At 45.3% G+C, this 23,168-nt stretch overlaps 1 protein-coding gene across 1 annotated transcript in view; it reads right to left on the bottom strand.

The window, feature by feature from the left end:
• Positions 1-2,810: 2,810 nt before the first annotated feature.
• LOC115091497 (high affinity choline transporter 1-like) overlaps positions 2,811-23,168 on the bottom strand; it is an 86,293-nt gene continuing 65,935 nt past the window's right edge. Inside the window, exon 8 of the mRNA XM_029601708.1 lies at positions 2,811-3,416. Within this exon, the coding sequence (XP_029457568.1) occupies positions 2,886-3,416 (531 nt within the window). The 3' untranslated portion in view covers positions 2,811-2,885. The remainder of the gene's footprint in view (positions 3,417-23,168) is intronic.

Raw genomic sequence — 23,168 nt, forward strand, 5'->3', positions numbered from 1 at the left:
CACTGCCCCACGTTGATGCGCCAGAATTTGTTGTAACCCTTAAAGTTCAATTTTCTTTATGACTCCTTGTGTCTGAAACCTGCACTTTGATTCCCAACCCAGTATCAGAAATGAATCCACACGCTCTTTAGTGAGTAACAGTTTTATCTTTACTGGAATGAATGACTGAAATAAATCTGTTCACTTCCTAAGCATCTGCATTTATCATATAAACACATGTATATAGTACAAGAGAAAACTCAACTTTGTCATAAACTCATGTTAAGTATTTCAACCAGAATCAGCATGTGATATAGCACCCGACCTTAAGCAGTCTCTGAACAAGCAAAGTCCCAGATTGTATCCTACTGTGTGTCCATTTGAATTTAGAGCTGAAGAGGGCGTCAGTACTGCTGCTTCAACTGCCAAATCCACAATACAGCAGCCTCTATCCAAAAGAAGAGCTTCAAATCCTGACAGGGCACAGTTCAACTACTCCCAAGTCGTCCACAGCAGGGTTCCAGAAAAGAGAACCTTAATCAGCACAGATAATATTTATTAGTTCAGAGCAGGGCAGGAACTCTGTTCAAGCTGAGCAGTGATCTGTTCGCACACGCTCAATACAATCAAATTTTTATACATCTCTTTAGGTAAAGTAAAAAACAACTTCAATACATCTCAAAACAATGTTAACTAACATAAATACATTACACATGAATACAATTATAGAGGGCTGCTCACCTTAATCAGCACAGATAATATTTATTAGTTCAGAGCAGGGCAGGAACTCTGTTCAAGCTGAGCAGTGATCTGTTCGCACACGCCCAATACAATCAAATTTTGAATCTCCTTTCCCCCCCCCTCAGCTCAAAGAGACAGCACTCTATTGTCAGTCTTTTCATGTCACAATGATGATTCAACATTTCTCTGCCCTAGTTCCTAGAGGTATGTTACACTATTCCATGACATTGTTCCATTTCAAAAGGGATTACTGATAACAAAATATTGTGCAGCTAATGTACAACTTGTCTGGTTTCACCGCTGGGAGCCCGGTGGCAAATGTTTTCTCATTGTCTGAATATGGGAAAAGTTTAGAGGTGAAGATAGGGAGGCCTGCTGTTGGATCAGACATCCCTCTCCCCCTTCCCCATACAGTTCACTCATTTCACATGCTAAACTGTTTAAACAATTATATACACAGGTTCATAAGTATTTTTTAATTCTTTCCTTTTATCTCTTTCATGTATTATCTTGGTACAACAAGTACAAATAGACAAAGACTCTAGATCTAGAATCGGATTTACATTATAGAAATCACAGCAAGAAGTTACTTCTAGTCAGCATTCACTGATCATCAAAGTTTTCATAGCCTTTTTTCAAGTAGTTTATTTTTACATTTACAATATAAATATACTTACCATAAAATATTCCATACTTTCCCAAGGGCTTCACTGTCTTTACCTTTTTATTTCCTTAACATTGGTTTTGCCCTTTGGCTGTAGTCATAGTGGTACAGCCCTGGTTATGCCCCTTCAGTATCCACAAAATGGTTTGATCCAGTTCTGAGTCCGGCCATCCTGCATGATGAGCTGCGTCAGAGAGTTCCAGGACACGCCCAGTTTGCTGCAGCAGGTGGAGCCGAGTCAGGTCCCTGCAAAACCGGTCTTCTTTACCATTCCTTCAGAAGAGGATTTTCTGCAGAGTAAGAAGCATTTCTCCCTTGTTCCTGTAGACCTTGTATCACCGCCCCACCCTGCGTGAAAGTGCCCTCTTACAATGGGAGATATATACAGTGTCAGATTCTCTCTGTCTCCTGTTATTAATTCTCAGAAGACTTAGGGCTGTTCTGTTTCTCCAGTGCATCTACAGAGCTTTTGATCCTGGGATGGATGTGTTTTTCAGGATCCGTCCTCTATCGTCTACTTCTACATTTGAGAGTCCAATCAAAGAGAACTTCTACTGCTCCCCTAAATACCATGGAGATGTGGTGGAGAGGGGGGCTGCACTGGCTTTTTTAAATTCTGTTTTCTTTCATTTTCTTTCTCCTCTTGTATTTTGCTTCCCACCCTTGATACCCACCCTTGTTTCTTCAGGTTACTATTCCTGATCTGTCTTTACTGGTTTCATTTGTTTCTTCATTCTTCTTTTCTCTGTTCTAGCTTTTCTTTCATTTTTCCTCCCTTCTCTCTCAACCACTCTCCCCACCCCAAGTCCCATGCCCTTCTCCAGCCTTCTACCTCGTTCCTTCTATTTCCCCTGTCTCATATAATGACCTTGCTTCTGTGACTCCTTCACTCTCCTCACTCCCTTCTCTGTCATCCATCTGTTCTGTTCCACTCCAAGAATGAACCAAACAAAAGGCACCTCTTATGTATTTACTAGTATCTGGCTCAAAATTATTTTGATGGTGCCTTTTGTTTGGTTCATAGATTGATTATCACAGGACCTATTGAGTGCTCTTTTTTGTTGATTCTGTTCCACTCCAAGCCATTTTCTTCACTTTTTTCTCTGTCCTCTCATGTTCCTCTTACATTGTAGGCTGTTCAGATGCCACCCACTTATGCTAAGTCCTCGATTCACTGAGGGTTTTTTTTCCCCATAGACACAGAATGGGAAAAAGCCTCCACCATAAGGCCTGATTCATTAAAGCCATTCCCCCAACTCTGCATATATGGAAAAAGACGCTGATGAAGCAGGCCCTAATTGGTTAATAAAGAACTGTAAGTGGCACTCTCTCCTTTTCAGAAAATGTGGATCTTACCTGAGGGGCAAATTATAAATACCAATTTTTACTGAATGAATGAAGCCACAATAGTAAGTTTTACATTTTAATGGGAGGAAATGCAATGAGAAGGTAACGTGAATGTAAGCCTGTGGACATAACTGTTGAATGCTATACATCACAATTAATTTTCAGATTCATTGCCTCTCCCATGTAATGGATTTAGTTGTAACTCTACTTCTTCTGACCTTGGCAGTGATATGGTAGACGTCTTTCCCTTCATGACATTGCAAATGTCCCAATGAATAGGGATGATGCTATGCATAAACAAGAAAGTGGACAGGTATGAAACAGCGACTATAATAGCCAAAGACACCAACATTGTGAATGTTTTAAATGGAAAGAGCTGCACGTAGACCCCATCTACAAGGCGACATCCTGGGTAATGTATCACAGGAGGGAGTTTTAGAGAGGTTTCACCTCCTAGCAGTCGGAGGAGGAGCCCAAACAGGAAACCGGTGGCAGAGCCGTACGTGTTGGTGTTGGAAATGTAGAAGACACAGCAAATCTGAGGAAATAGGATGGTGTACACCAGCTCCCCACTCAGGAACCACAAGTCATAAACAGAGTGAGAGAGAAAAGCCAAGCCAGCAGCTGCTGAGCCAAACAGCACCATAGAGAGTCTCATTGTGAGCAAAACTTCCTTCGCTGAGGCCTGTAAAATAAATAGGTAGATGCAGAATTACTCACTGACTTGACTGAAATCTTGATTCTCACAGGACAAGCAGGATGGTAGTCCTCACATATGGGTGACATCATCAGGATGGAGCCCAATCACGGAAAACGTCTGTCAAAGTTTCCAGAACTTTGGCCCCTACTGGGCATGCCCAGCATGGCACTAACCCTGCAGCCAGCAGGGTTCCCCCTTCAGTCTTCTTTTTTCCGCGCAGCAGTAGCCTTGCGGTAAAGGAGCTTTGAAGAGATTCCTGACAGGAATTTTCCTCACGGAATTATTAAAAGTTAAATTGCCCCACAGGGGTCCCTCCTCTGACTTTTCTCTGACTGCGGTACTCCGGTAAGTTTTTACCCGTTTTTCCGTCGATTACCGTCGAGTTTGGTCTTCGCGGCCTACTGGCTGTCGACTGTACCGCGGCTCGATTTTTTTCAATGGCCATGGCGTCAGGATTCCATCGGTGCCCGGACTGTACTCACACCATGTCTATCACAGACCCCCATGGAGTCTGTGTAATGTGTTTAGGCCGTGAGCATGATGTCCTGACTTGCACCAAATGTGCCCTCATGACACCAAAGGTCGCAAAGCCAGAATGGAGAAGATGGAACTCCTCTTCCGTGCTCAAACCCCGACTCTGTCCATTGCATCGACGTTGTCGGAACCGGCACCGTCGACTTCGCGCCAGCATCGACCACCGACCGCCATCGACGACTTCATGGCCATCGACACCCTCTACTCCCCCTCAGGATCGAGGGGATCGCAGGGAAAAACATCGCCATTGACACCGTAAGACTCGGACCATCGAGGGAACGAAATCTTCGACCTCGCCATCGTCCGAGCTGCCGTCGAAGAAGCCCCGTCCAGGAAAGGCATCGACCATTCCTGTGACTGGCTCACCGAGGCAACCCTCACCCGATTGGGGTTTGGGAGCCGTGATTCCGCCTGTAAAGGTGGTCCCTCCGGCTATGCCTCTTCCTCCCTCTTCTGTTCCGGAGTCGGGGTTGCTTGCTCAAGGTCTCCAAGAAGAACTGGACTGGCTGGTTCAGGATGCCATCGACAAGGCGATGCAACGTCTTCAGGTTCCTCCGACACCGGCACCGATTGTGGAACCTGTCATCGAGCTGATTCCGGCAGCGCTGGCACCACTGCTATCCAGAATGGAGGCGCTGATGGCCGCCTTTCCACGGATGGATCCCGGGTCTCCGATGGCTCTGATGCTCTCCCCGATGACAGCTTCATCGGGAGGAGAAAACCGTTCTGCATCCCTCCATCGGGTGTGTTGCTTCAGCCATCGATGCCGATACATCCCTCACCATCGATTCATCCATCGTTGCCGATACGTTCGTCGGTGCCACCGAGTCATCCATCGATGCCCTCGATGCCTGCACTGGTGCCTTCGATGTCATCATCGGTGCCTTCGGCGATTCCTCCGATTTTTTCGGAGCCTAGACCGAGACCTTCAGGTATCCAAACCCCTTCACTTCCTAAAGGGAAGTCTGCTGATCCTTATGACACTTGGGGTGATGATAATTCAACAGACAACAGACACCGATGACTTACCTTCACCACCTTCTCCCACTGAGAGTAGAAAGCGTTCTCCTCCAGAGGACTTTCATTTATAAATTTTGTGAAGGAAATGTCTGAGTTGGTTCCTTTTCAACTACAGACGGAACAGGATGATAGGCACCAGATGATGGAGTTACTCCAATTCCTGGATGCCCCCAAGGTGATCACCTCTATTCCCATTCATCAGGTCCTTCTTGATCTCCTCAAAAAGAACTGGGAAAATCCTGGATCAATTGCTCCAGTACACAGAAAGGCTGGCACTACTTATTTAATTCAGTCAGCCCCATGCTTTCAAAAATCCCAGCTTGATCACCACTCAGTTGTGGTAGTCTGCACAAAAGAAGGCAAAAAGGTCAAAACCTCACTCGTCTATCCCTCCTGCTAAGGAACAAAAATTCCTAGACAACATTGGTCGACGAGTATTCCAAGGGGCCATGCTCATCTTCCAAATTGCTGCCTATCAGCTTTAGATGACCCAATATAACAGGGTCATCTTTAAGCAGATACAGGACTTCTCTGATTCCCTACCTCAACAATTCCAGGAACAGCTACAAACTCTTGTAAGCAAAGGATTTGAGGCAGGCAAGCTTGAGATTCGAACATCTTATGAAATTTTTGACACTTCTGCAGCTGCTATCTCAGCAAGATGGTGGGCCTGGCTCAAGTCTTCTAACTTTCGCCCAGAAGTGCAAGACCGATTGTCCAACCTACCATGTATAGGAGATAATCTGTTCGGAGAACAGATCCAACAGATGGTGGCTGAATTAAAAGACCATTATGAGACCCTCAAACAGCTCTCTTCGATGCCTTCTGACTTCTCCTCAAAGCAGCCCTTCAGGAAGGACTCTAAGAAGTCATTCTACTGTCCAAGGAAGGCCTACCCGCCACCAGCAAGGTCCCGTGCTACGAGACCTTATCAAAAACCTCAGCCTCGCCGAGCCCGAAAACAAAAACCACAAGCAGCTCCCCAGCCAGGGCCTGCTTCAGGTTTTTGACTTCCGCTTGGAGAGCAGCAGCCAGATTCCTCTGTCACATATACCAGTGGGAGATCGATTGTGCCGCTTTCACAACATGTGGCATTCAATCACATCCGACCAATGGGTATTGGCAATCATTGCTCAGGGTTACCATCTGAACTTTCTCGCCCTGCTACCGGACTCCCCACCTCTGCAGACGTGGAGAACGTCCGACCACTCCACTCTTCTGGATCAAGAGGTTTCCCTCCTTCTCCAGTCAAGAGCAATAGAACCCATTCCGCACTCACAGCAAGGCCTAGGGTTCTATTCCCGGTACTTTCTCATCCCCAAAAAATCGGGGGGTGTTCGTCCAATTTTGGACCTACATGCTCTCAACAAGTACCTCCAGTGGGAAAAGTTCAAGATGGTAACCTTGGGATCGCTTCTTCCTCTTCTACAAAGAGGAGTCTGGCTCTGCTCTCTGGACCTCCAGGACGCATACACCCACATTTCGATAACTCCAGCTCATCGCAAGTACCTGAGGTTTTTAGTAGGCCCCAAGTACTATCAATACCGAGTGCTTCCGTTTGGCCTAGCGTCTGCACCACGAGTCTTTACCAAATGTCTCGTAGTTGTCGCAGCTTTCCTCAGAACCCAGGGTGTTCACGTCTACCCCTATCTGGATGACTGGTTAATCAGGGCTCCAACTCAGCAAACTTCTCGGTCGTCCCTCGATTTAACTCTACATACTCTAATTTCGCTAGGATTTCTCGTCAATTACGAAAAATCTTAGTCCCATCTCAAACCTTGTCGTTCATTGGGGCAGACTTGGACACCTTGCAGGCAAAAGCTTTTCTGCCTCAACAACGAGCGCTAACTCTCATGTCTCTCGCTCACCAGTTGCAGTCTCAGCATGCTGCAATAGCTCGCCAATTCCTCGTCCTTCTGGGACACATGGCGTCCTCAGTCCATGTCACACCAATGGCCCGCTTGGCCATGAGACTCATGCACTGGACTCTCAGGTCACAATGGATTCAAGCTATTCAGCCTCTGTCAGCCATTGTCCACATCACCGACTCACTCCGTCTGTCTCTCGCCTGGTGGAAAAATCAGAACAATCTCCTCCAGGGATTGCCCTTTCAAGTTCCAAATCCTCAAGTCATTCTCACCACCGACGCTTCCAACCTCGGGTGGGGAGCCCACATGGCCGATCTGCAGACACAAGGATCTTGGTCTCCAGAGGAAGCCAAGCACCAAATAAATTTCCTGGAGCTTCGAGCAATGCGATATTTTCTCAGGGCATTTCAGGATCGCCTGTCCAATCAAGTCATCCTGATTCAGACGGACAACCAGGTGGCCATGTGGTACATCAACAAGCAGGGAGGCACAGGCTCCTTCCTTCTGTGTCAGGAAGCTGCGCAGATTTGGGCGGAAGCTCTCTCCCACTCGATGTACCTCAGGGCCACCTACTTGCTGGAAGTGGACAATGTGTTGGCAGATAAGCTGAGTCACATCTTCCAACCGCACGAGTGGTCTCTCAACCCCTTGGTAGCGAACTCCATCTTCCGACAATGGGGATATCCTCAGACAGACCTCTTTGCGTCCCCTGAGAACCACAAAGTGGACAATTACTGCTCCCTCCTTTGCAGCGAAAACTCTCAGCCTAGAGATGCATTCTCCCTCTCATGGGCAACTGGTCTGCTTTATGCATTTCCTCCACTTCCTCTTCTCTCGAAGACTCTCGTGAAGCTACGTCAGGACAAGGGAACCATGATCCTGATAGCATCTCACTGGCCATGCCAAGTGTGGTTTCCAATACTGCAGAATCTCTCCATCCGCAGGCACATTCCCTTGGGAAAGGATCCGCTTCTGATCACTCAAAACAACGGGTGCCTACGCCATCCCAATCTTCAGGCCTTGTCCCTGACAGCATGGATGTTGAAAGGTTAATCCTTCAGCCACTTAACCTTTCCGATCCAGTTTCCCATGTCTTGATTGCTTCACAGAAGCCTTCCATGAGAAAATCTTACTCCTATAAATGGAAAATGTTCACATCATGTTGCGCTTCTCAGTCTCTTGATCCCTTTTCCTGTCCAATCCCAAAGTTTTTGGACTATCTCTGGCATTTGTCAGAGTCAAGTCTCAAGACATCTTCCATCAGAATGCATGTCAGTGCAGTAGCCGCCTTCCATAAAGGTGTCGAGGATGTCCCTATATCAGTACAACCCCCTTGTAACACGCTTTTTGAAGGGCTTGCTCCATATCAAGCCACCTTTACGTCCTCCGGCCCCTTCTTGGGACCTTAACCTGGTCCTCGGTCGGCTCATGAAACCACCATTCAAGCCTCTTCACTCCTCTGACCTAAAATATCTCACATGGAAAATGATTTTCCTTTTGGCTATCACTTCAGCTCACAGGGTTAGTGAGTTACAGGCCCTAGTTACCTATCCACCTTACACTAAACTCCTGCAGGACCGGGCAGTACGCCGCACTCACCCTGTTTTTGCCTAAGGTAGTTTCAGAGTTTCACATTAATCAATCCATCATACTACCTACCTTCTTTCCCAGGCCCCATTCCAATCCAGGGGAACAGGCTCTGCATACCCTTGACTGTAAACGGGCTCTAGCTTTTTATCTAGACCGTACAGTTGCCCACAGGAAGAGCACTCAGTTATTCGTCTCTTTCCACCCCAACAAATTAGGGCAACCTGTAGGTAAGCAGACTCTCTCCTCCTGGTTGGCGGACTGCATATCTTTTTGCTATCAGCAAGCAGGCATTCCTTTTCAAGACCGTGTTAAAGTACACTCTGTAAGGGCCATGGTGACTTCAGTAGCACACCTATGATTGGTGCCGCTTCCTGACATTTGCAGGGCTGCCTCCTGGAGTTCTCTCCATACTTTCGCAGCCCACTATTGCTTGGACAAAGCCGGAAGACAAGATTCCATCTTCGGCCAGTCTGTCCTGCGTAACTTACTTCCAACGTGACGTACCTACACCCTTCCGCCTGCCCGGTGGGGTTCAGGATGCCCTCTACCAAATTCCACCCCAGTTGTTGTCCCCGTTACACGCCGTTGGGTACATTTGGTGCATGTTTGGACATCCTCAGCTTGGTACTCACCCATATGTGAGGACTACTATCCTGCTTGTCCTGTGAGAAAGCAAGTGTTGCTTACCTGTAACAGGTGTTCTCACAGGCCAGCAGGATGTTAGTCCTCATGAAACCCGCCCACCACCCCGCGGTGTTGGGTTCATAACGTTTTGTTATTTTATTTTTTGGCACTGCCTGTAGCTTTCAAATAAGACTGAAGGGGGACCCCTGCTGGCTGCAGGGTTAGTGCCATGCTGGGCATGCCCAGTAGGGGCCAGTCAAAGTTCTGGAAACTTTGACAGAAGTTTTCCGTGATTGGGCTCCATCCTGATGATGTCACCCATATGTGAGGAATAACATCCTGCTGTCCTGTGAGAACACCTGTTACAGGTAAGCAACATTTGCTTTATCAGAGGAATTCAAAACATTTGAGGGAACTAGGAAACAATTCACCCTTGAGCACTGACTGGAGCCAAAGGGTAGATATGGGCAATGTTATCTCATTGCTCTTTGTGGACTTTCACGCAATTGAAAACAAATCATGAAATAATTGTGCATAATTTTGTGAGACTGTAACAATATGTAAACATTTAGCTCCACTTCAAGAATTTCAGGGAAAGTTTCTTACGTTCCCATAAATAGAAATGTGTCTTATTTATTTATTTATCTAACTATTTCTTTCGCCTATATCAAAGTAGTGCTAGGCAAAGTACAGCAATAAATTAAATCAATTCCACATTACTTCAATTTAAGATCAGTAAAATCAATAAAACAAAACATTAAAACCAGTAAAACAAAACTTAATGATACAAAACATTGTATCTAAATTGAATTCCGCATTATACTGACAGAAATGCTTCTTGAAATAAAGATTTAAGATGCTTCCAAACAACTTAATATCATCAGTGTCTCTCGTATAGCTAGGCAGAGTGTTCCAACATTCTGGATCAAAGATAGAAAATACACGACACCTCGTGCTAGTAAGGTGAGCAGATTTCACTGGTGGTACCATGAGCAAGTTTATTTTACTAGACCGCAAGGTTCCTGGGATATAGGTAATCAGATACAATTTAAGGTATTTGGGTCCATTGAGCTTCAATACCTTAAATAAGACTACAAGAACTTTAAATCTTGTTCTTTTACAGGCAGCCAATGTAGCTCTTTCAACACTGGTGAAATGTGCTCATCTTGCCATCTGCCTGCAATCAGGTGAGCACAGAATTCATTAATATCTGCAGAGCTCTTAATGATGAATTCAGAAACATAAATAAAGCAAATTACAATAGTCTACACAGGTAAGAGCATAAGCTTGTAGAATAGTATGAAATGTTAGGAATTATTAGGAAGGGAATGGCAAATAAAACAGAGGATGTCATAATGCCTCTGTATCGCTCCATGGTGAGACCGCACCTTGAATACTGTGTACAATTCTGGTCACCGCATCTCAAAAAGGATATAGCTTTTGGGACATGGAACAGCTGCCCTATGAGGAAAGGCTAAAGAAGTTAGGGCTGTTCAGTTTGGAGAAGAGACGATGGAGAGGGGATATGATAGAAGGCTACAAAATCATGAAAGGACTTGAACAAGTTAATGTAAATCGGTTATTTACTCTCTCAGATATTAGAAGGACTAGGGGGTGCTCCATGAAGTTAGCAAGTAGCTCATTTAAAACAAATTGAAGAAAATTCTTTTTCACTCAGCACATAGTTAAGCTCTGGAATTCACTGCCAGAGGATGTGATTACAGCAGTTAGTGTAACTGGGTTTAAAAAAGGTTTGGATAAGTTCCTAGAGGAAAAATCCATAAATTGCTATTACAGTAATTAATAAGCAATAGTAGCTTGTGATGTATCTAATGTTTGGTTACTTGCCAGGTACTTGTGACTTGGATTGGCTACTATTGGAAACAGGATACTGGACTTGATGGACCCTTGGTCTGACCCAGTATGGCATATCTTACATTCTTATGTTCTAAAATCTCTTGGTTCAAGAATGTACTTTACATGCCTCAACAGACGAAATTTAGAATAGCCACCCAGCAGGACCTGTTGGAGCTGGGATTTGAAAGACAATGTGGCGTCAAAAGGAACACCAAGGTTACATAGAGAATCTTTAAATGGAATTGTTGCACCTAACAAAGAAAAAGTTGAAAGATTATGATCTGCCAAAAAACATAAAGATTGCATATGAATGTTAAAAAGCGCGGCCGACAAAACCAATCCCTGGGGCACTCCAGAAGGCATAACATACCAATTTGAGGAAAGATCGTTATAACAAACCTGCTGAAATCGTGACTTCAGACATGAAGAGAACCATGTTAAAAATATTACTTTGAATACCCAACTCTTGCAAGCGAGGAAGCAGAATTTCATGAGAGATAGTATCAAACGCACAGGTCACATCAAGAAAAATTGCCAAAACAGCAGACCCCCCAGATCAAATTTGCACTGCAAAAAAATTCAACACGGAAAACAAAATCCAATTCAGTATGATGTGGCCTACGAAATCCTCCTTGACGAGGATGAAAAATGTTAATCTTTGCACTCGTTTTCAGAGGGAAGGCATGGGCAGGCTTTCCCTTTGAAAATTAGCCCAGGAAGAGTACCCACACATGCTATACCTGCTAACTTCTGAGGGCAGCTTTCCTGAGAAGAATTAGGCATATGCTTTTGACACTTCAAAAGTACGTGAGTAAGGGCAAGCCCCTCGCAATCCCTAACCCCCAACCCCAGGAATACCTTTCCTTACTGAGCATGCAGGGACAGGAGTAGTGGACCTACACATGTCCTTTTACCTGATTATAGGGCGGGCATTTTTCTGAAAGCCCATTTCTGCAGATAAAGCGCTGTTTTACCGTGGAATTGACTTTCAAAATTTCCCTTCCTGGGGGCAATTGTCAAACAGCCCACCAAGGTGCAAAGTCCTTGTAACCCAGTTTTCAAGGGGAAAGTACACGCATACTTCCCCTTTCAAAAATTGCCAGTGGGCACAGAAGACCCATGGATTTTTGCATCTGATTTGTGCTGGAAAACCACTGTGGATCTGAAAATTCCATCCACGCACCCTGGGGTAGATATGCTAAGGTGTGCGCGGGTGTCCACGGGGCGTGCAGTTCCCGGCGCGCATGGCCAGGCCCTTTTGAAAATGCCCGTGGGGTGCCGAGGGCCCAGCCGTGCGCGTGACTGCTGGAATTTGCGCGTGTGGCCAATTAAAAATTCAGCCGAATTTATTTGCAAGCCCCGCCCTAAACATGCCCATGGGAGCGCCTCCTCTGACTCTGGCTAAAAATACGGGCCCCTCCCCCCCTCTGTCCTTCTAGCTGGGATTAAGCAAGAGTAAATTTCAGACAGACAGTTTACCCTGGAAGATCACTATGCATCTGGCTAAAAATAGCTTGAAAATTGTCCTTCAGGTCGGTATATGAGAAACTTCTTAGAGATGATATGCTGAAAAAATAACCTAGCTTGATCTAAATGCTTGTTGTGTTGTATTTCAATTTCTATAACAAACAATGAAGATCACTGTAGGAGAGTTAACAGAGAAACAGAAAGAAAATGTATTTCTCTTGTCTCTTCATTGCAAACTTCAAGTACCCATCATCAAATCTTTTAAGACTCTTGGTTCAACTTTGAACAAAATAATCAATAAGGCTCTTGAAAATCCATGAGGGCCATTGAATATCCAAATGGATGCAATACATTCCTTAATAATATTATTTAAAGAATGAGTAACATTCTCATTGCATGAGGTACAAAGAGACTATTGTACTACAATGTGGTAAGACGTTTATTGTATGATAAATACTTTGTGCTCTGTACGACCCATTCATGGTGACTGTTAGGTCATGGCAAATGCTGCTGCCATGGTAAGTGTTATCACTGCCAGGTGTGCTAACTGTTATGCTCAGGCTTGTGAACCCTTGGGCCGACGGGAGGATGGTATACCTTAGGAGGAAGATCCGTAGGTTCTCCCATCGGGTGGCAAGGCAGGAACAGAAGACGTGACCAGCTGACCCTCGGCACTGGAGACAAATGGCGACTGTGGAGGCAGATGAAGAGTCGTGACGTCGAGGAAAGGAAGTGGAAGTCCGCGGTCCCCCAGGAGGAGCCCGTAGGGACCTGGACCGATGGGACTTAGGTGGACCTTTGAGAGGTCAAGAAGTCGAGCGTTCGGTGCAAGGGCTGACTGGAGCTTCACCCCTGGAAGCCCGCAGTCCTCCCGGGAGGAGCCCATAGGGACCCGGGCCGCTGGGACTTAGGTGGGCCCTTGGAGACGATGGTCAAGAAGAAGTCCAAGGTCAAGTGCCAGAGGGTCGTTGCTTACCAGTCCGAGATCACACACTGAGGGATCACCGCTTGCCAGTCCGAAGTCATACACCAGAGAATCACCGCTTGCCAATCTGAAGTCAAACACCAGGAATCACCACTAGCCGATCCGAAGTCACACACCAGGAATCACCGCTAGCCGATCTGAAGTCAGGAACACCAAGTCGAAACAGGAACAAGGATTCAAGGCACTAGAAGACTCACCGAAGCAAGCAGACCTGACTAACACAAAAGTTGCCAAGTCGAGAAATGAGCAGAGAAAGCCTCCTTTTATACTTCCTCTGCTCTGGCTCATTAAAGACAACTGGGAGTAGTTAAAGGGATCAGGTCCCTTTAAAACTAGTGAGGGGGCGCGGCCTCACGCCTAAGGATGGCGGCGGCCATCTTGGATTTTGGACCCACGGGGGAAGCTGCCTGACGCCGAGAGAAGGGAGCAGGAACAGCTCCCAACCCCAGGAATCACCCCGGGGACTTGCGCTGCCGCGTGGGAGTGAAGGGCACTCGAGTCAGCCGCCTCCCCCATCACTGCCGCGTCAGCCCGCCGCTTCGGAACAGGTAGGGGAGCGCGGCTGCGGCCGTGGAACATAACACTAACATGGCAATGAGCAATGCTAACGAAGGAATGTAGGCTGTTTAGGAATTCATATTCTGTGAACTAAATGGTGTGGTATTTGCTACAGGTAATTTAAGTTACAAAAAACTCAACACCTGTGAAGGTATTAGAACCTCGGGCCCTCGACCAAAAACGATGGACTCACCTGGCCCCATGACAAGATGTTGCTATTGTACGCCGACAATCAGATCTAGGCAACATTCGCCTTGGGTGCACATGCATGCGGGTTCATACATAAAATATACGCATTGGGGAAAAACCTGCAGAGGTGCTCCTCAATGATGTCATCTGCCCACCCCTTTTAGCCTCCGTCCTCCCAGAACCCCTTGCCTTGGCAACATGTCTTCGGAGAGCCTCTGTCTCTCTGCTAGTTGCTGCTCCTGGTTGCTCTTGTTCCTGTGGTGCCCTCTCTGTGTGTTCCTGCCTCCTGGTCCTTCTTGATCTGGTTGCTTTTTTCGTCCTCCACTGTTTATCCTCTGCCTTCTGGTTTTGACCTCAGCCTGGACTCTGGGAGAATATACAGTACATTTCAGGACATTGGCCTCCAAATTATAATGGAGTGAGGACAGCCTCACGGCTTTCTTATGAAAGCGCTTTGCCAACTCCGTTAAGGAAGAACTAGCTAGGGGGGGATCCACCTGTCATCCTGGAAGACCTTATTCAGATGGCCATTTTTTTTGACTTATGCCTCCGAGAACATGCTAAAGAAAGGGCCCAAGCTTGCTGCCCCTTATTCCTGGCTTCCAACTTCTAGCACCCAGTTCTTACATCCCGAATCCTGGAACCTTGGGAGCCATCCGAAGAACCCATGCAGATGGACCACCTGCGAATCTCCTCTGAAGAATGTCAGCTCCATCGCCAGTTCAACTTATGTTTATACTGCACAGGTCCTGGACAAAATGCAGCCCACTGCGCTCTTAAGGCTGGAAATTCCTGGACCTAGGCATGGTGGGAGAGACCACCATAGGTCACTCAGGCACTTCTTCCCAAATCCTTCTTCCTGTTACTTTCATGTTGGGCAGTAAACCGATATATTTCCAGGCCTTCTTGGGTACCTATTGCAAGCGCAGAGGTGTGGTTGCTTGCTCAAGAGGGATTGTGAGCCCTTGGGCCTCGGCGTGGCTCAGGGAGGAGCCCCAAAACACACACCATGGGAGGTGAGAGTGTTCAGGCACAGGCTGGAGCAGGAACAAGACTGGACCAGGATCAGGACATGGAGCATCAGGAACTGAAACAAGGCAGGCTCAGCCCTCCACTGGACCTGCACACACCGGTGAAATCCAGCAACGCAATGCTGGTCTCAAGAGTAGCCCTCTGGCCACTCGGTAGCCCTTCTGGACTCGCTGCTTGGGAACGACAAGTGCGTGAGGCCAGATGGAGGCTGAGGGCAGGAACAGGACGAGACATGGAACTCAGGAACTTGGAAGACTCAGATAAGGACTCGAGGAACTTGGAAGATTCAGACGAGCATACGTGCAACTTGGAAGACTCAGACGAGGGCTCGAGAAACTTGGAAGACTCGGACAAGGTTTCACAATACTTGGAAGACTCGGACAAGGATTCAGGATACTTGGAAGATTCAGACAGACACTGCCCCTCAGGGCACCCTATGCAGCCCCCCTTGGGCTGGTCGCAGACCACACTGTCCCACTGAGCACCCTACACAACCTGAAGAGGCTGGTCATGGACCACATGGACAGTGGGACAAGCGCAGGACTGAAGCTCAGGACAGAAGGGAATCCAGGCAGTGCAGGAAAAGGATCCAGCCGGAATGGGGCTCCAATGACCAGGAACAGGTACCAGATCAAATACGAATTTACCCTCAGGATGGTCATCTGGAGGCAGAATCCAGCGGGCGAGGCTAGACAGGAATACCTGGAGCCAGGAAATGGAGAAACCAGGACAACAGGACACAGGAACTGGAATACTGGAACATCGGGAACAAGGAACACCAGAACAAGGAACATCAGGAATTTCACGAACGTGGAACATCAGGACATGGGACAGGCAACGAAGGAGCTCCAATGAGGAACAAGACCAGGAACATCTAACAAAGAGCCATCTAGACAAAAGAAGACCACTGAAGACCTTGACCGGAGAAGAGGATCATGGATGACCATGGATCCGGTTCGAAGGCCCCGAGGAAGTGGAAGAGAGCCCTTTTATAGCACTAATGAAGGAACAGGCTGATGAGGTCATTCGGTGGGGTCACAGGGCTTTTTCCATTGCTAGCCCTTTAAATACTGTGATGAGGCGCACGCATGCGCCTAGAGGCCCAGGAGGTGGAGGAAGTCAGAGGCGGCACCAGGGCTGTGAAAAAGGAGCAATGGCTTCCTCTGCCGTGCAGGGATAATCCTGGCAGTGGACGATGGTGGTGGCTCCTTTGCCACAAAGAAGTGAGGACGGCGGCGTCGGGCTGCAAGGATGAAAAAAGGTGGTCAGGTGCAGGCCTGACCGGCACGGCGCAGGCCACATTAGAGCAGCAGCAGCAGCGGAAGACCAGGGTGGCAGCGGTGCAATGGTCCAGGCCATGGAAGAGCAAGGTTCGGCAGCAGCAGTGGCGGCATCGGGCCGGTGGAGGAAGTTGGCCAGACCAGGGCAAGGTGAGAGGCTGCTCACAGGATGAGCTCTGCGAACAGCATCATAACTGATACCAGCATCTGGCCACCGACTTTTTTACAGACTTTCCCCATCTAGGGGCAACACCATGATTTGGATTATTGTAGACAAATTCTCTAAGATGGCCCATTTTGTCCTGCTGCCAGGGCTCCCCTCAGCCCCAGAACTGGCTTGTTTGTTTGTACAAGGTACACTCACGGGGTAATCTGAACTATTTTCTCTATATAACTATATCATCACAACCAATAAGAGAAAAGTGCAAAACTTTATTATCACAAATATCAAAACATTTTAAGAAATGTGTCCATACGAGTTAAAAATCACACATACACTCATTCACACTCAAAGTCGTCTGAATTCAAAGATTTTTTAAATCTTTGAATTCAGACGACTTCGAGGTAAAAAATTGGTACAATTAATTGAGCTACAATATGTGTACTATGATCCTGTTTTAAATATCTAAATTTGGTTTTCTCAGTGGTTGCAGTTCCCCTGAGGAAGCATATGCATGTGAAACAGGGGCCGCTTGTTGGGGTCAGACCATGTGAACTTGTACCTGAAGTTGGAAACGGATCAGGAATCAGAATTTCACACCAACGACCAATGTCATTATTAATATACACTCTTTAATGTGTTGAACTGACAGAGTTTGTTTATGAAAATTGGATAATGGAGGAGTAAGTTAGAAATATATAGAGTGTAAGTGGAAAATCCCACAGGGAATTTGAGTTACATCTGAAAGGGTTTTGTATAATTATATAGGCGCAATAGTCTTATATACTGGCACTTGTGTGTATTCTGTGATGTTTTAAGGTGTGAATGAGTGTATGTGTGATTTTTAACTCGTATGGACACATTTCTTAAAATGTTTTGATATTTGTGATAATAAAGTTTTGCACTTTTCTCTTATTGGTTGTTTGTTTGTACAACATGTCTTCCGCTTGTACAGTCTTCCTCATCACATCCTCTCAGACCAGGGAGTCCAGTTCACTGATCATTATTGGAGAGGCCTATGTAAAAAGTTTTAAATTATCCTGGACTTTTCCTCCACCTACTACCCTCAGACAAATGGGCTGGCAGAGCGTTCCAACCAGTCCCTCAAGTCCTTCCTACGCCTGTATGTTAATCAAAGTCAAGACAATTGGGCCCCCTTACTTCCCTGGGCTGCCATAATAACCATATCAATGAAGCCACAGGGGCCTCCCCCTTCTATCTGGTTTTTGGACAACATCTGCAAATAATTATTGGCATCACAGAGACTTGGTGGAAGGAGGATAACCAATGGGACAGTGCTATATCAGGGTACAAATTATATCGCAATGATAGGGAGGATCAACTTGGTGGGGTGTGGCACTTTATGTCAGGGAGGAACAGGATAAAGATCATACAAGAGACTAAATGCTCAGTAGAATCTATATGGGTAGAAATCCCATGTGTGTTGGGTAAGAGTATAATGATAGGATTATACTACTGTCCACCTGGACAAAATGGTCAGACAGATGATGTAATGCTTAGAGAAATCTGGGAAGCTAACCAATTTGGGAGTGCAGTAATAATGGGAGATTTCAATTACCCCAACATTGACTGGGTAAATGTAATATCAGGACTTGCTAGAGACATAAAGTTCCTGGATGTAATAAATAACTACTTCATGGAGCAATTGATTCAGGAACCAACAAGAGAGGGAGCTATATTAGATTTAATTCTTAGTGGAACACAGGATTTGGTGAGAGAGGTAATGGTGGTGGGGCCATTTGGCAACAGTGATCATAAAATGATCAAATTTAAACTAATAACTGGAAGGGGGACAATAAGTAAATCAGCAACTCTAACACTAAACTTTCAAAAGGGAAACTTTGATAAAATGAGGAAAATAGTTAGAAAAAAACTGAAAGGTGCAGCTGCAAAGGTTAAAAGTGTTCAACAGACATGGACATTGTTTAAAAATACAATCCTAGAGGCGCAGTCCATATGTATTCCACACATTAAGAAAGGTGGAAGGAAGGCAAAACGATTACCGTCATGGTTAAAAGGTGAGGTGAAAGAGGCTATTTTAGCCAAAAAAAAAATCCTTCAAAAATTGGAAGAAGGATTCATCTGAAGAAAATAGGATAAAACATAAGCATTGTCAAGATAAGTGTAAAACATTGATAAGACAGGCAAAGAGAGAATTTGAATTGAAGTTGGCCATAGAGGCAAAAACTCATAATAAAAACTTTTAAAAATATATCCAAAGCAAGAAACCTGTGAGGGAGTCGGTTGGACCATTAGATGACAGAGGGGTTAAAGGGGCTCTTAGGGAAGATAAGGCCATTGCAGAAAGACTAAATGAATTATTTGCTTCCGTGTTTACTAATGAGGATGTTGGGGAGATACCAGTTCCGGAGATGGTTTTCAGGGGTGATGAGGCAGATGAACTGAATGAAATCACGGTGAAACTGGAAGATGTAGTAGGCCAGATTGACAAACTAAAGAGTAGCAAATCTCCTGGACCAGATGGTATGCATCCTAGGGTACTGAAGGAACTAAAAAAATGAAATTTCTGATCTATTAGTTAAACTTTGTAACCTATCATTAAAATCATCCATTGTACCTGAAGACTGGAGGGTGTGTAACCCCAATATTTAAAAAATAGTGGAAACTATTCTCAAGATCAAAATCGTAGAGCATATAGAAAGACATGGTTTAATGGAACACAGTCAACATGGATTTACCCAAGGGAAATCTTGCCAAACAAATCTGCTTCATTTTTTTTGAAGGGGTTAATAAACATGTGGATAAAGGTGAACCAGTAGATATAGTGTATTCGGATTTTCAGAAGGCGTTTGACAAAGTTCCTCATGAGAGGCTTCTAAGAAAACTAAAAAGTCATGGGATAGGAGGCGATGTCCTTTAGTGGATTACAAACTGGTTAAAAGACAGGAAACAGAGAGTAGGATTAAATGGTCAATTTTCTCAGTGGAAAAGGGTAAACAGTGGAGTGCCTCAGGGATCTGTACTTGGACCGGTGCTTTTCAATATATATATAAATGATCTGGAAAGGAATACGATGAGTGAGGTTATCAAATTTGCGGATGATACAAAATTATTCAGAGTAGTTAAATCACAAGCAGATTGTGATACATTACAGGAGGACCTTGCAAGACTGGAAGATTGGGCATCCAAATGACAGATGAAATTTAATGTGGACAAGTGCAAGGTATGGCATATAGGGAAAAATAATCCTTGCTGTAGTTACATGATGTTAGGTTCAATATTAGGAGCTACCAGCCAGGAAAAAGATCTAGGAATCATAATGGATAATACTTTAAAATCATCGGCTCAGTGTGCTGCAGCAGTCAAAATAGCAAACGGAATGTTAAGAATTGTTAGGAAGGGAATGGTTAATAAAATGGAAAATATCATAATGTCTCTATATCGCTCCATTGTGAGACCGCACCTGAAATACTGTGTACAATTCTGGTCACCACATCTCAAAAAAGATATAATTGCAATGGAGAAGGTACAAAGAAGTGCAACCAAAATGATAAAGGGGATGGAACAGCTCCCCTATGAGGAAAGGCTGAAGAGGTTAGGGCTGTTCAGCTTGGAGAAGAGATGGTTGAGGGGGATATGATAGAGGTCTTTAAGATCATGAGAGGTCTTGAACGAGTAGATGTGAATCGGTTATTTACACTTTCAAATAATAGAAGGACTAGGGGGCATTCCATGAAGTTAGCAAGTAGCACATTTAAGACTAATCGGAGAAAATTCTTTTTCACTCAACGCACAATAAAGCTCTGGAATTTGTTGTCAGAGGATGTGGTTAGTGCAGTTAGTGTAGCTTGGTTCAAAAAAGGTTTGGATAAGTTCTTGGAGGAGAAGTCTATTAACGGCTATTAATCAAATTTACTTAGGGAATAGCCACTGCTATTAATTGCATCAGTAGCATGGGATCTTCTTAGTGTTTGGGTAATTGCCAGGTTCTTGTGGCCTGGTTTGGCCTCTGATGGAAACAGGATGCTGGGCTTGATGGACCCTTGGTCTGACCCAGCATGGCAATTTCTTATGTTCTTATGCTCTTAGCAACACCAGTAACCTGCCTGGCAGCCAATCTTAAGAGGCAAAGAGCTGCACAACCTCTGGCAGACTATGTATCAACTCCTGGAACAACTCCTGGAACAAGCTGCTGCCCGATCTAAAAAGCAGGCAGACAAGAGATTACATCCTGTATCACAGTTTCAACCTGGAGAGCTGGTCTAGCTTAGTACACGTCATCTCAGACTTCGTATGCTGTCCTTAAAGTTCGCACCTCGTTTCTTGGGCTCTTTCCCTCTGGCACAACGGATGGAGAACATGACCTATAAACTCAAGTTGCCAGCCACACTCCAGATTCATGACGTGTTCCATGTGTCCCTTCTGAAACCTGCAGTCCTGTCCTGGCCATTAAGGTCACCACCCAAGCCTCCAGCCGTTCTTATTGAAGATGACACTGAATACGAAGTAGCAGAGATCTTAGATGCCAAGAGAGTAAGGAAAAAACTTTTCTATCTTATTGTTTGGAAAGGTTACAGGCCAGAAGAAAATTCTTGGGAGCCCGTTTCTAACGTCCAAGCCCCCCAGCTAGTCTATTAATTTCATCAACATTTCTCATCTAAACCCAGGCCCAAGAAATCGGGGAGGGGCCTTTGCAGGAGAGGGGGCGGGGGGGATACTGTGAAAACCTCAGGCCCATGACCCAAGCAATGGACTCACCCAGCCCCAGCTATGGCCCCAGGACAAGAAGCCACCATCATATGCTGATGAACAGATCCGGCAACATGCACCTTAGGCTCACGTGGGTATGCACAAAAAATATATGCACTGGTATGAAACCCCTGCAGGTGCTCCTTGATGATGTCATCTGCCAGCCCTATTTAGGCTCCCTCCTCCTGGCACCCCATGCCTCAGCAGCAGGTCTCCTGAGAGCCTCGTTCTCTCTGCTAGCTGCTGCACCTGGTTGCTATCGTTCCTGTGGTGCCTTCTCTGTTCCTGTGCCTCCTGGTCCTTCTTGTTTCTGTTGCTCCCTCATCCTCCTCTGTTTATCCTCTACCTGCTCTTCTGGTTTTGACATCAGCCTGGACTTGGAACTCCTGGATCACTGCCTGCATCTGACCCCAGTCTGGATACGTCACCTGCTGTCTACTGCCTGCCCCGACCTTGACTTGTCTTCAGCTGCCTGCCTTACCCTATCTGTTGGGTTTCTTTCTTTTGAAAATGTTAGTGTAATTTTTTTTCCAATGTGGTTTTGTACAGGGTTGCTTTGATTATTGCCATGGTTGAAAATATATCTGTGGTATTTGTGTCTGCTATTTTTGTGAGGAAAATTTAAAGGAAAATCATAGAAACATAGAAATGACTGCAGAAGAAGACCAATAGGCCCAATCCAATCTGCCCAGCAAGCTTTCACACTTATTTTCTCATAGTTATCTGTTACTCCGACCGCTGAGTTCAGGGCCCTTATTGGTAACTTTTTGATTCGAATTTCCTTCCTCCCCCGCCATTGATGCAGTGAGCAGAGTTGGAGCTACATCAAAGTGAAGTATAAGGCTTAATGTTTGAGGGTAGTAACTGTCGTATCGAGCAAGTTACCCCAATGTTTGTATACTCATACTGCTCAGATCAATGCCTTGTTAGATGTTGTCTGGATGTAAATCCTATTTCTTCATTCCCCCTTGCCGTTGAAGCAGTGAGATGCGCTGGATATGCATTCAAAGTGAAGTCTCAGGCTTAATTTGTTAGTGGTAGTAATCGCCACAGTAAGCAAGCTACTCCCACGCTTATTTGTTTACCTAGACTGTGCAATTCAGTCCTTGTTGGTTGTTGTCTGAATATAAATCCTCTTTTCTTCATTCTCTAGCCGTTGAAGCAGTGAGCTGTGCTGAATATGCTTTTCCCCAGTACCTGTTTCATGTATTTTCTACATGCAATTCTGTTGTAAACCGGTATGATGTAACTAATAATACTGATATAAAAAGCTTTAAACAAATTTATTTATTTATTTATTTAACAGTTTTTTTATAAATATAAATAAATAATTGGTTCAGGGTAGTAACTGCCGCAACAAGCAAGCTACTTCCACACTTATTTGTTTACCCAGACTGTGCAATTCAGTCCTTGTTGGTTGTTGTCTGAATGTAAATCCTCTTTTTTTCATTCTCCCCTGTCATTGGAACAGAAATCTATGCTGGATATGCATTGAAAGTGAAGTATCAGGCTTAATTGGTTTGGGGTAGTAACCGCCGCAAAAGCAAGCTACTCCTATGCTTATTTGTTTACCCAGACTGTGCTACCTTGTTGGTTGTTGCCTGAATGCAAATCCTCTTTTCCACATTTCCTCTTGCCGTTGAAGCATAGAGCAATGTTGGAGTTGCATTAACCGTATGTATGTTTATTGAATAAGGGTATTAATCACCAGGTAGTAGCTGTCATTCCCGCAAGCCAGCCCCATGCCACTTCTCTTCATTCACATCCTCTAGATTTTATGGATCCATAGTGTTTATCCCACCCCTCTTTGAAATCCTTCACAGTTTTGATCTTCCCCACTTC

Source organism: Rhinatrema bivittatum, chromosome 5, assembly GCF_901001135.1.
Source record: "Rhinatrema bivittatum chromosome 5, aRhiBiv1.1, whole genome shotgun sequence".
NCBI classification, from domain to species: domain Eukaryota; kingdom Metazoa; phylum Chordata; class Amphibia; order Gymnophiona; family Rhinatrematidae; genus Rhinatrema; species Rhinatrema bivittatum.